This window comes from Dioscorea cayenensis, chromosome 13 (assembly GCF_009730915.1).
Source record: "Dioscorea cayenensis subsp. rotundata cultivar TDr96_F1 chromosome 13, TDr96_F1_v2_PseudoChromosome.rev07_lg8_w22 25.fasta, whole genome shotgun sequence".
In the NCBI taxonomy this organism is placed as follows: domain Eukaryota; kingdom Viridiplantae; phylum Streptophyta; class Magnoliopsida; order Dioscoreales; family Dioscoreaceae; genus Dioscorea; species Dioscorea cayenensis.
The window spans coordinates 6,675,521-6,689,403 of NC_052483.1; the positions used below are offsets into that span (position 1 = coordinate 6,675,521).

Below are 13,883 nucleotides of genomic sequence, written 5' to 3' on the forward strand. Positions count from 1 at the left end.
ACTTATTTAGAACAAAGAGATTTGCAATGTCACAGCACTCATAAAGGAAACATACAAACAAAAGTTTTGAACAATACACATGGACTCAAGAAACAAATGACAATAAATCAACCAACAATGTAAAATTATCCTCTGGTGAAAATCACATGACACGGAAAAATCCGAAATCTCCAAAGGTGCATATATTCAAACTTCAAAGTTTTCTATCGTAAAAATGTTGTCGGAATAACACTAATGAATGAAAATGGCTATACAAATTCAGGCTTCTGACCAAATTGGATGCAGTCTCTGTATAACCACTCTTCTCAGTCTCTTTATGTCATAAGATGCAGCAGTGATGGAATGCCGGCAAAGGTACTTGGCACAAACTGTATCGATGCATACGAATACAAAAACCTCGTTTTGTTTGTATCTTAGTTGGCCAGTGTGTTTGTGAATACCAAACACAATTGAAACTGGAGATGTGAGAGATCTACACAAAACCGGTTGCGATACTAGATGTTGAGTAGACTTTCAATGGTTGCTCTGGAACATAAGTCAGGCCTGTCAAGTTGAATAGAAGGAGCAGACAAGTGAGCAAAAAGGGAACAACCGGTCAAAGAGGTCATTTCCGCATTCAAAATTATTGCGAGAAGAAAAAAAAATGTCATTGTGATGCAGACGTTGTAAATGAAGAGTCACGGCAATTCAATTGATTGATGTATTATGCCTGTTCTATAGGGAAAAACATAAGATTATCAGGAATGCATAACAATACCTTTCTCCTTGATTGCTACTTGTAGAGTGTCGAGGGTAATAATTCCATCGGTCAATGGAAGCAACTCAAGCTTGACTGTAGCACTGGAATGTGCAGGAACACGTCTGCATTTGCCAGAGGAAAGAATTTGAAACATATAGAACAGAGGAAGTCTTGAAGTTTATTTTTTAATTGAAAATAGCATAGGTGCATGAGATTACCCCAGAGGGCACTTTACTCTGCAACCACAAATGTGTGCATCCCGAATCACTGCTTGAAATGACATCGGAGGTTGTTGTCGTATGCTGCCCAAGAGAGAATGATCTATGTCCCCCACCGGTGGTATCGTTTTGATTCTCCATCACGGTTGGCATAGAACTCAGTCGTTGTGTGGTGACTGCCCGCTTATCCCCACCACCAGCTCTTGTTGTGACCTCCGGAATACCAGTTGTGTCCAAGGGCATAGTTGGAGTAGAATTCAGTGGCACAACTGAAGGAGGGCATGTGGATGATATTGGAGCATTGACTGTTAAGGTGAGATCTTCAGATGTTAAATTGGAAGCTTGAAGGGTTAGCACCTGCCACAATTAACAAAAATAATTGAAGAGCTGCTTTTATAATTCAAATAATTTATACATTCAAAATTTAACAGAAAAGATGACCAATCAAATAAAAGTTGCATAAAACCTGAACTGGGAGTTGCGGCACTCTTCCAATCGGTCCACAAGTTTGTTCTTTTGTTTCTGATGATACAGAAATCACAAGATCCCTTGCAACACGAGGCCGCCAATTTGTTGGTTGTTTGAAGAATAGTTTTGATTCTAAAGAAAATGAAAGGACAGGTGAAAATTGAATCAAGACCTTTTTTAAAGAAATTTTACGTTGCAGTACAGCATTTACCACTGCAGTTGCTTCGACATGATACCAACACTGCAAATCGATCTTCATTAGAAGATGATCGAATCCCTTCACTAACCCTGGATATCTGATGAGAAGATGTTGCTGCTGCACCAATCTTAGGATGTGGAGGTAGACCACTTGAGCCCCCCTTTGCTTTAAAAAAATCCCTGGCCATTGTTGTTGCTGGTCTCAGTACTAAGGAATGTTCTTCACCCCTCCTGCATGAAAATTAATTAGTTTAAGTTCCATGTGAACACAGATATTTAGTATATGACTTTCTAAAGTTTGGTTGAAGCTAGCAAATGCCAAAAGGGAATCCAAACTTCAAACTCAAGGATGAGATATGATAGCAGATTTAAAGATATGATTTAAGGCCTCCCCATAATTATAAGAGCCATGGAATATGGAATCTCATGAAGTTTTCTCATATCCTATTGACAATGTCAGTATAGATAGGACTCTATCTAATCAAATGACGTGACCATCATATCCAAGAGCGATCTAATATCATGCAATAATATCAACAAGTTGGTTACAAATTAGAGAAGCATTTAGTTATTTAAATTATGTCCAACAACTATGTAGAAAAAAAAATTCAAAAATAATGTTCAGATAGTTATGCAGGTCAACGAGATATTTCCTGGCATGCTTCCTGTCTCAAATGGCAGCATTCCTTTCGAGTTAAAGAGATAGCCACTAAAGTCATTGAGAGTAAAGTATTTACAAAATCAAAATGTAGAAGATAAGAAAATATTTAGAACCTGAGGGCAAGATTTGGTAAGCTGTGAGCATTCCCTGTTTCAATACTTGCAATGGGCAGAGATAGCGGCGGGCCACCTTTTGATGCCTCCTCAAAGGCGATAGTTATTGAATCCAAAAAAATTACAAGGTCTGGCAAATGAGCAGGAGAAATATTCTGCAATATGAAGCATAGAATATTATTTTAATAATATAGATAGCAGTATATAAGCAGTAGACAAACCCAATATGAGAGAGAGAGTGCGAAGCGTAATCGTAGTTTAAAAAAAAAAGCAACATTTATCCATACCTTTATTTGAACGCAAAGAAGATCTTCTGTAGCACATTCAGCAGCAAAAGAACTTATTTCTATGGGTTGAACAATTTCAAGCTTCCTCCTCCACTTCCTGCCAGGTAAAAAGATGCCTTCTAACCCACAATGCACAGAAAATCGTTCAGGCTCCAAAGCGACACCTCGAAAAGATAGAAGGCCCTCATTCCCAATATCATGACTTCTCATTGGCTTCTCTGGTGAAAAGCGATCCAACTCTTCAAGATCAAAAGCAGGTTTAGGACTCGGTGGAATAGCCTGGGTAGGTGGCACAGCAGCTTGAGGAAGAGATGGCATTGAGTAGCTTCTGAAGTGACTGAATGAGAAAAGTTGTGAACCCGATGACGAAGACCTCTGGTGAACAGGTCCTATGCCCGGAGTCGAGCCCAAAGGAGGTGATAGTGGTCTGGGAGGAGGGAGAGAACGATCAATGGGGAGCAACCAACTAAGAAGCTCTCGACATGGATCCTCCAGATTTGAAGCAAGTAAATTATCAGGGCCCCTGATTGCCAGATCACTATCCTGATATTTCTCAAATTGAAGCACCTCAAGAACAGGATCTTTTACATCACTAATCCCAACATTTATTTGTAAAACAACCTGCATCCTTACAGCAGACAGAATGGGAGCAAGACAAATCACTACCAGCTCCGGTGAAAAGTCATGGCAACAAAAACAAGTATAAAATAAAATTCAAAACCATGACAAAATTCACAAAAATCAAGATTGGACAGAAATGCTCACGGCCAACATTTGGGGATTAAAATTTATATAGGCAAAGAATTATGAATTTCCATGTTGATTATTTGTTAGAATAAGAAGAATATCTACTTCAGATTAAATGAAAGTGAAAAGAGAAAGATCTACATAAATCAATAGCAGAGATCTAAAATGTTTAGGCATTTTCCTTGGTCCCAAACTCAACCATCAATGTAGCTAACAGGCTAACTATAATTGGTCATATTTTAGCCTCTACTTCAGGTTGCATGGCATACCATCTGCGACATGGTCTATTGCAGCACCTGGACCACCTCAAGAACATTAGTCCCCATTTCCTTCTATCACGATAATCAATGTAATACAATCAACCCAATCTTGAACTTTTAAACCCTTCTACTATCAACAGCTAATAATGTTCAAATGCATCCACCAAAAATGCAGACCTTAGAGGCCCGAAACCATGCACAACACTTGATATAGCACTTTTTCCTTGACGATCAAATCAGATGACCAATATCTAAAACAATGGTGCCCTTATTTCCTTCACGATCAACAAAGCTCTCTAGTTTTCACCAACATTAGTTTTCCTATGGGTTAAAGAATCAAGCAAAATACTTGCACTAACTAGATTTCGACTTTGCCAATCCCCATCCAAAACTTCTGTATTAAAGTTATCACCTATCTCCTTTCTCTTCTCCTTCACTTAAGCTTCCTTTCAGCACGAAAAGGAAAGAGGTGCTATGGAAGCAAAAGTTTTTAGCATGCCATTACAATGTCTCAATCTTTAGAAAACAAAAATAGAATAGTTTTGATAATAAATTGTAATAGTATAATATTGCAAAGTATGATTCTATCAACCCAATAAAATGTATATACTACAAAAGAAACAGAGAGAGGACATTTAAACAGAACCTAATATTCTAGTTGTTTTTTTCTCTCTTCGTTCTGTACGTTAGCGCTTTTCTTGATTTATTATTTAGCATTTATTTCCTATTTTACACCACAACAATCACTTTTAATCAACTGACAAACCTGATGCTCACTTTATTAACCCATTTTACCCACTCGCTTGACCTTTTTTTATCATTTCCCATGCTAGACGCCGAACAGTTTTTTGCATTAACAGTCAGTGCAAACATAAATCTAGTAGAAAATAACAAATATATATATGGTTTTAGAATGTCTTTCATGTTGGGAAAAATAAGACAAGAAGAAAGGGGGCGGATGGAAAAACACTAAAAAATGATCATTGGGAACAAAAAAAAGATTTTCACTGGCTATGTTAACAACCTTAACAGACTATCATTTCTATTGAAGACCATCTACCAGCATGCTGCACCAATATTATAACATAGTATGAACTCTAATACGGGAGATTTTAAAAAATCTAATCACAATTGAAAAGAAAAAATGCACCTCAGATAATTTCTGCTCAGATTAACCAAAAGAAAATTGAGCTTGTTAGTTCTATGCATACACTACCATCCATCATGGCGTGAAATACCAAGAAAAAATGAAACAAGGTGATCATGCAAAGCAAAAGCAGCAATACAGATGGGATATAGTTGCATAGCAAATGACGATATAAATTCTTAGAGATATACCACTATATCACCATTGGACAACAAGTAGCATTTGACAGTATCTCTAGCAACTCCACCAGATGTAACACCATCAAAACCTCCTTGGTCAATAACTGCATTATGAAGATTGTCTCTTGAAATCTTTCTTGCTCCCTCATCATTTGAATGAGATCTTCCCTCTGAAATTTCTAATTTACTTCTTTTGGACCACAGAGGCTCATCTGACCCAGCAATTCTTGCAAAGAAAGTTGAATTTTTGAATCTTGCCAGCAAGGTCTCAGTTCGTTGTTTATGGTCCTCCATCCGAAGGAAAGACTCGGTAGCAGAAATATCTGACCTAGGGTTGTCCTCATTTGTTGACACAGAGCTGCTATTTTCTTCAACAACTTGTCCAGTGGCTTCCTCATGTACACCATTTGCATCCTCTTTTGCATTTTCAGAATAAGCTTTATTTTCTAAAATCTTCATTTTACGTTTACCACTTTGGGCAGAATGACCATTTTTAGTCATCACTGCAGCAACTCTAAATGGAGTGATAATTTCTGAGTCTTGTTTAGACTCTGATAAGCATACCAGAATATGAAGTTGTTCACCTGAAGTAGAAATCTATCAATACTGACAAAAGCAGCAGATGCCAGAGAAGAACCAAAACAAGCAAGATTGCCAATATACCTACCGGGAAAAATGAAAGATCGATCCAGAGAACGCAACTCATGGATACTAGGTGCATCACACCAATCATTAGGAAGTTTCTCTGCAAGTCAAAATAATGAATTATACAGTCAAAACTTACAATAAATGAGCAAACTTTTGCTTTGACAAAATTACCATATTAAAGTGCATCAATGTAGAAATCAAGTAAATACTAATAAATCTGCAATCAAATAAAACAAGGCAGATACAAGTAACATCGAAGGTGCACTAAGAAAGTCTCCATCGCCATTATCTTCAAACTGGTGCTCATTTCTAACCAAATAAGGTTTGTCAAAAACAGAAGATTTTCTGAGAAGCACTAGAGATTCCATATTACAATGGGAGTTGGGTAGTAAAATGAAGTTTAAACTTTACATCACACTAACATTTGCACTATTATGAAATTTGAGACCAAATGTTAAAAATATAATTGGGTTTCAGTTTCAAGCTAAAAGGTATATAAAAGATCAACAATTGATCATTGCAAAGCCAAATCCTTTTAATCCATAATACTAAACACAAACATCTTTATGTATCTGGCAATGCTTAAGCGGTTAAGCCCAATTTGTGTAACCTTTTGCATACAGCAATCCCCAGCCCACATGTATCATGTAGGATTCAGAATTAGGCCTTGAATAAAATATTTTAATTTCTACATTCATTCTATTTCCCTCTTCCACTATTTTGTGCAAGTTATCATATCAAAGTGGCTGCCCATAAAAGATAAGAATCATAAGATGAGGAAAATGTATAATGTTTCTCAAAACAGTTATGCCCAAAAGCAAGCTGATCTTCAATTGTGATGTAAAATCCTAAATTTCTGTTTTTCTCTTTATGCATGGCCTTTTCTCAGGATAGTTTTGCACAAAACATGCAGAGTTTGACAAAAGATAGCATTTGTTGACATATAGTATGAAAGCTGAAGTATCTTATTTTGTACCATCCTAGTTCCCTGCATATGTCATATGTGAGTTCTGTATGGTTTCCTTTGAAGGTTAGGTTCAGACAGTAGGTTTAGTGTTTGCATTGACATTGCAACCTTTATACGGGTAACTGATAACAGGCATGTTTTACTATTACAACTTGTTTAATTGCAGTTATAATACATGGTAACCTCATAGTAGATAAATAGTGTTCATAATGGAAATAACAGAAACTAATAGTTTGCAATTTGTACATGGCATAAAAATGCACATGTGTGCAAGCATATTTGAGAGCAGATCACAGAAATGCAAAGGTCATGTGTCCTAATGAAAATTCTCATGCATGTGATAATCTCAAAAGGAATCAAATAATACAATTAGTGAATCAGCTGGCTTTTCATTTAGACCATGGCAGCTTTCTTGATTAATATAAAATGTCAAACCATAGTTAAATGCTTAATTAGCTGGCTTTTCATGCATATGAGCACATTAGATAATCAGGAATGTTGTGCTCATAAGAAATAGAAGTCTATGCTGCCAGCTAAACATGGAATTGGTAACTAAATACTTAATTTAACAAGGTTGCAGGGAAGTTGGTATTAACAAGATGGCCCCCGTCATATTAGCTGCAAAATAAATTAATCAAACAAGGATTTCATGTTGTTACCCATAATAGAAACAAGCAAGAACTAGCATTGGTGATATTTGGTTCATAGAAACACACAACTTTCAGGCAGTAAAATGAAGGAAATAAAAAATGGCTAATCATAAAGATGATGAAGTCAATTGAGAGCTTGCCATGCATCTTGTCAATTTTATCATGTCACAATACTTCTAGATGTAATAATAGCTGGTTTTCTATGAAGGAAAAAGAGTAATAAATCATACCACATGGGATCGTTATCCATCCTTCATCTTCAGTGACATCAGAGTGGTTTCCAATGGAAATGTGGTTTTTTAAACCTGAATCTGCAGCTACTGCACTTGCATCCCCAATGCCCTCTGTCTCTTTCTCGATATTATCATTAATTGGGTGATTTGGATATGGGTCTTCTGCAATCAGGCCCTCCAGAGTAGTGACTGGTTTAGACATAGGTTGCAAGGTCTCCTGGGGTTCAACTTCATCAACGCTGGGCAACTCTGGAGCTACAGGTTGAATTTGAGTAGCCCGCAAAATATAATTCATTGTCCCACTCAGAGTACCTACAAACACAAGCAACAAAGTTACAAGCATTGCAACAAAAGATATTAATAGTAACATCAGCATGAATTCTTGTTCCTAAGAAAAAATATTCATACTGCACAAAATGGTTTTTCATACGACATATATATATTATTGATAAAAAAGAAAACTTGTCCAAGATGGAGATGTTGAAAAGAGAACTTCCATAAGACAACCAATAAGCAGCAAAAATTTAGCTGGTTCAAGGACACATTTGAGGAGCTTCTTTCAACCACTTTCTGATGAAACCCAAAGTTGTAAGTTGGTCAGTCTCTAAAAACAGGCCTCCTAACCAGGGCAACTATCCAACAGCATTGAATTCAAACCAGAGATCAATCAAATTATGAAAAAAAATGTAAATTCTAAATCCAAATGATTAGAAATATCAGAGATCAAGGTTCCAAATGTAATCATAGTTCCGAATAAAAACCATTCATGAACATTACAGATTTATTCAAGCTAAATTTTTGCAGAAAACCCATTTCAATAGATAGGAAAAGAAAATTTTGAATGGAAATTCGCATAATTAAGCCTGAATCAACCACATAATTTAAAACAATCAACAAGAAACTAGAAATAAAAAAGGGACTAAGTTTCAAAAAAAAAAAAACTTTCCTAGAGTCATTATAGGGGATCAACATCACAGAAATTCCAATAGATCATCAAAATGGAAACCTTTCCCAGATGAATCACTATGCATTGAGATAAAAGAATCAACTACACCAATAGGAACTCCCAAACAAATCATTCAAAATTCAGCAATCAATGACCCACTTCCGATCTCAACTGCTCAATAAATTCAACAAAACAAACAGTACCAGCGATCAATTCCGGTTTCAATTCCAGAAAAAAAATTTAAAATTTAAAATTAAAACAAAACAAACTCATACTTGAAGCTTGAGATTGAACTTGCGGATCTACTGAAAACCTCGAATCAGCAGTTGCTCCTTTCGATTCCACTGCTCATCAATCTCTCAACAGATCTGAAACCCAATGGCAGTGAGGGAGAGAGATCTCAATCTCTTCTCCTCAGTGATCCTCAGCCTCTATTGTGTGTTTTTTCTCTCCTGAACCACCGTGAGAAATCGACGACGCCGAGGAAGAGAAATGGGAGGGTTATTTTGCATTTACACCCCTGAGTTTTCTTTCATTTTAATTTTTGTCCTACTTATTTGAGATATAATTACAATATAATCCTTTATTTGTTTTTTAAAAAAAATTCAATTTGAGTAGAAAATTTAAATTATTTTTTTTAATGGGCATTTTGGAAATTATGAAGGTTTTTTTAATGTATTTTTTATTTTTTTAAAATTAAAAATTCAATTGTTATGATAAAAATTTTTATCATAATCATATTTAGATATATTGATGGTATTAATTCAGTTGAAATTGTTTTATCATAATTTTTAATTATAATAATCAATTAATTTGATAGGTAAATTATTACTGGTTGAAACATTTTAATAAAAATGTTATTAATTAAAAGCTTTAGATATTTACTTGTTTTCAATATTAAAGTATTATTTAAAATTTTATTTTATTTTATTTTTTAACAAAAATGTGAAGTCAAGCCTTATGCGTAAAATATTATTATCTTAATGGAGAGATGGTTTCAAACTTTAGCTCAACACACAATAAAAACACATATAAATTGAGATATTAACTCTTCATCCGTGTAAACTCTGACATTATTAAGATTATTAAATTTTATAAATAAAATAATTGTAATATAAACTAATTTTACAATCAAATTTTATATTTGATCATAACATAATTGAGGTGGTCACAAGAAAACACATTGAATCATTCATAATGGACATAATCTAAAAAACTCACTTATTATATAGGCCAACCTTCAATTTTTAATCTAACTAATAAAACTTCAACTATAATCTGACTAATAAAACTTGAACATAATAATAAAATTATTAATAATAAAAAAATATCTAAGATGTTGAAGGAAATTGAAAATAGTGTTATGTCATTTATGTAAATCCGGGACCTAATTTTAAACTTAAAGATAAAAAGGTTATAAAGTTTCACTAAAGATGTTCAATACCAAACAACTAGCTACATGAATGACAAATGCATAAAAATTTACTAAGTCTATTGCAATCACTGAAAAATTATTTAGTGCAGATGATGAAAATCAAAATCATAACTATCAATATGAAGTGGATACAATCTCAACTTTCATTTATATTGATGAAGCAACTAATTAATATTAAATAGGTTTTTCTGTTTCTTTTTCTTTTTCTCTTCTTAAAGATTATACCTTAATTGTTATTGTTTTCTTTTTACATTATATTTTTATTTCTTGACCTATGTAAGAACACTGATTTTTATCAAACAAAAAATGAGATCGATTAATTATTATTATGATCTTGAAATTAGTATACATGCTTAAAAAAATATAAAATTTAAAATAAATAGCAAAAAATTTATTAATTTTTGCATGAAAAATATCTTAGATTAATTGTTTTTTTTTTAATCTTTGATCCACTTGCTTTAAACTAATTCAGACGATATATTAAAAGTTTTATAAGTTGGTAACGATTTTTTTTTAAAATAAAAAAAATACATATATAAGTATTAATCCTTTGCCACTTGCTCCAACACCCTTGATTTTAAATTATATTTTATTGTACTCAAAATTATTGATTCACGCTTCATATTTCATTATTAAGAATAAGATAAATATAAATTTATATTTAATAATAACTCATGCAGTAATAATAGATATGATTTTCATACATAACTATTAAACGTAGGTAAAATGAACATATGGACATGGTAAGTTTCAAAATGATTGGGAGGTTCGTAGAAATTTTCAAGTGACATAAAGAATTCTACTTTTTTCCCTCTCTGCCAATGCAATCCCTGAAAATATTAGATCATTTCAATATTTATAATGATAAAATTGTCTATGTGTATCACTTGTCCAAATATTTTAAGAAAAACTAGGCATTTTTCCCAGCTTTGCATCGGATTTTTTAAAATTTTGTGAGTAATTTTGAGGCAATATCATATATAAAATAATATAATTAAATAACTTTTACCATAAAAACTATGTTATATCTTGGATTTCAAAGGTCTTATAGACATTTATTGCATAAATAATTAAATATAATTAATGTTTTTTAATTATTAATATTATAAGTAATATAAATAGAAATTTAAATATCATTAAAAAAATTAAAATTGTTTTTTGAAATGCTCTCTCATAGTAGATTATACATCTACTTTAATAATAATATGTATAGATATTATTAGTTAAAAACTTTAGATATTAAAGCAAATTAGTATAACTTAAAATTTTTATATAAAAATATAAAATTATAAAAAAAGATAGGCAGCCTTCGTATTGCTAGTTTATCAAGCTTTATATTTTAATACACTGAATCATTCATAATATTCATAACCTCAAAAAGCTCACTTGTTATAAAGGTCAATCTTCTTTTAAAAATTTTAGATATTTATTTATTTGTAATAAAATAAAAAAGGATGAAAACATGTAAGATATTGAAGAAAATTAGAAGTAATACTCGTCAATTATTAAAATAATTTTAAACTTGAAGATAAAATTTTAAATTTTAATTATGCAATTGTTTGATATCTTTTTATGCTTCATTATTTAAAAATAATATAAAGATAAGTTTATATTTAATAATAGCAAATAAGGTAATAAATACGATGATCATAGCTAAACTATTGATCATATTCATGACAATTTATTTAAAAAAACTATTGCAGCAAAAAAACAAAGGAAAAAGAATTATATCTGAATTATTTATATATTATCATTAATCGCAAATTAAATTCATTTATAACTTTTTTTAAATATTAATTGATGTACATATTTTAAAATAGTGGTACATTTGCAGGGCATCTTTAATAGTTAGACTATACTAGAGTTTGATGTCCATGTCACCTTATTAATCCATTAAATTTTTACACATTAAACTATCTCCCATAATAATTATACTATAAAATGAGACCACAATCAACATATTAAGTTCATAACTATTAAACTATCTCTCATGCTATAATTATTTATTAAAATCGTAACTGTTATTAATAAAATAATAAAATAATAAAAAAATTATTTTAATAAATTATAATACAAAATAAATATTTAAATAATTAAGCAAAATAATTTAACTGTTATGATAAAAATAAAAATAAAAAAATAAATGTTTTAAAAAATTATTTAAAAATGTGGGTCCCATCATTTTTTTAATTTAAAAAATAAAAAAATGATGGGACCATCCATTGAGTGTTTGGTGGCCACCAAATGCTCAATGGGTATTAAACCCTGCTTATGAAGAGTTCAATACTCCATTGCTTATTGAACCACATTAAAGCTGGAGAAACTTTCACTGTAGAAGCTGTATTTTTGTGTACTGAGAGCAACTCCAACCGGCGTTTGATTTGGCGTAAAATTGTCAAATTTGGCGCAGAATTTGGTCCAATCCGGCGCCAAATTCTGCGCCAAATTTAGAATCTCGATGGTGCGTAGACATGTAGAGCACCACTGTAGCAACGATATTTCTTTATTTTATTATTTTTTTATTTTTTCTGTTTTCATTTTGAATTTTTCTTTTTTCAGTTTTTATTTTTTGTTTTTATTTTCAGTTTTATTTTTGTTTTTTTCATTTATGGTTTTTTTCGGTTTTAATTTTTTTGTTAATTATTTTTTTATTTTTCTTAGATTATTATTTATCTTTTTATCCTTTTTGATTTTTTGTTTTAATTTTCAGTTTATTTTTTAAATTTTTTTCAGTTTATTATTTATTTATTTATTTTTATTATTTTTTTAGTTTTTAATTTTTCGTTTATTTTTTATCTTTTTATTTATTTTTTTATTTTTATAAAAATTTATATTTATAATTTATATTTTAATTTAATTAAATAATTTATAATTTAAGTTTGTATTTTTTTCAATTAATAAAAAAATAAAAAAATTAACGAAAAATAATACACGTAAAATATAACTTCATTAAAATTAAGTAATTAATGTTAAGTTTTTATTAAGTAATTAATGTAATGTAATGTTTGTATTTATATTTGTAGTTTATCAATCAAATTTTATATTTAATAAATATTTATAAAAAATTATAAAAATAAAATTTATATTTTAAAATAATATAATATTTAAATTCAATGGTTAAAAGTGAAAAATTAAAGATGATTAAATTTATTACTAGTATGAATATAAAAGTGTGAAGTAAGAAGAATATTCTTAGAATATTTTATTTTAGAGTTAAAAATAGAGATGATGGTTGGAGAATTTTTTTTACTGTAGCAGCTGTATTTTTGTGCATTGAAGCGCCAAATATAGAGTTTTGGGTTGGAGATGGCCTGAAGCGTCAAATATAGAGTTATGGGTTGGAGATGGCCTAAACCCCCACTAATTAAAGATGCTAATGGAAAGATTATTTACAATAAAATGGATAAGATAAATGGGTTTTAGTTAAATATTAATAAGACTGTTATTAAATCATAATAAACTTATAAAATCTGTGATATAGAATTAAATAAAATATGAATTTAATTGTAATTTTGTTACAATTAATTTTATAATTTTATTATTTTTTTAAATAATTTATTAGTATGAATTTTGAGTTGATAGTACACTTAAAATAGCTTGAATTTGAAGTCTTGAAGTCTTAAATAATATGAAGCATTACTTTGCATTTTAATAATGTTTAAGTTATTTAATCATGTCTTATTATTTTTCTTACCATTATTTATTAAAATGTTTTGTTCTCTAATTTTTTGTTTTAATATAGGTTTGATTGAAAATATTGGGCAAACATTCATTTCAAGATACTTTATTGTTGAGAGCATAGTGATGTGTTGATTAATTGTTTTTTTATTTGCAAGGAACTCTTTGTTTAAAATTTGGTGTTATGTTGCATTACCATTTTGCAAGTAGTGTAAAGTTAATGTTGTATTTGTCGTTAGGAGTATGAACTATAATATTTTTTAAAAAACGAAACAATATTATTGTTTTGGTTGTTCTAGTGGAATATTG

The 13,883-nt window shown here is 30.8% G+C and overlaps 1 protein-coding gene across 2 annotated transcripts; it reads right to left on the reverse strand.

Moving 5' to 3' along the window:
* Positions 1-158: 158 nt before the first annotated feature.
* On the reverse strand, positions 159-8,969 carry LOC120274728. 2 transcript variants are annotated; one of them, XR_005540975.1, is made up of 11 exons: positions 8,737-8,967; positions 7,513-7,827; positions 5,685-5,762; positions 5,030-5,601; positions 2,685-3,305; positions 2,398-2,552; positions 1,637-1,854; positions 1,424-1,557; positions 958-1,314; positions 758-861; positions 159-543 (listed from the first exon to the last, which is right to left on the reverse strand). XR_005540975.1 is itself a non-coding variant. In XM_039281264.1 (11 exons), exons 2-11 carry the CDS (start codon positions 7,808-7,810, stop codon positions 473-475), a joined length of 2,622 nt encoding a protein of 873 aa, XP_039137198.1. In that variant the 5' UTR covers positions 7,811-7,827; positions 8,737-8,969; the 3' UTR covers positions 159-472. The 2 variants fall into 2 exon arrangements, 1 of the variants encoding a protein (XP_039137198.1); XM_039281264.1 differs by having other exon boundaries at positions 758-859; positions 942-1,314; positions 8,737-8,969.
* Between the last annotated feature and the right edge of the window lie 4,914 nt (positions 8,970-13,883).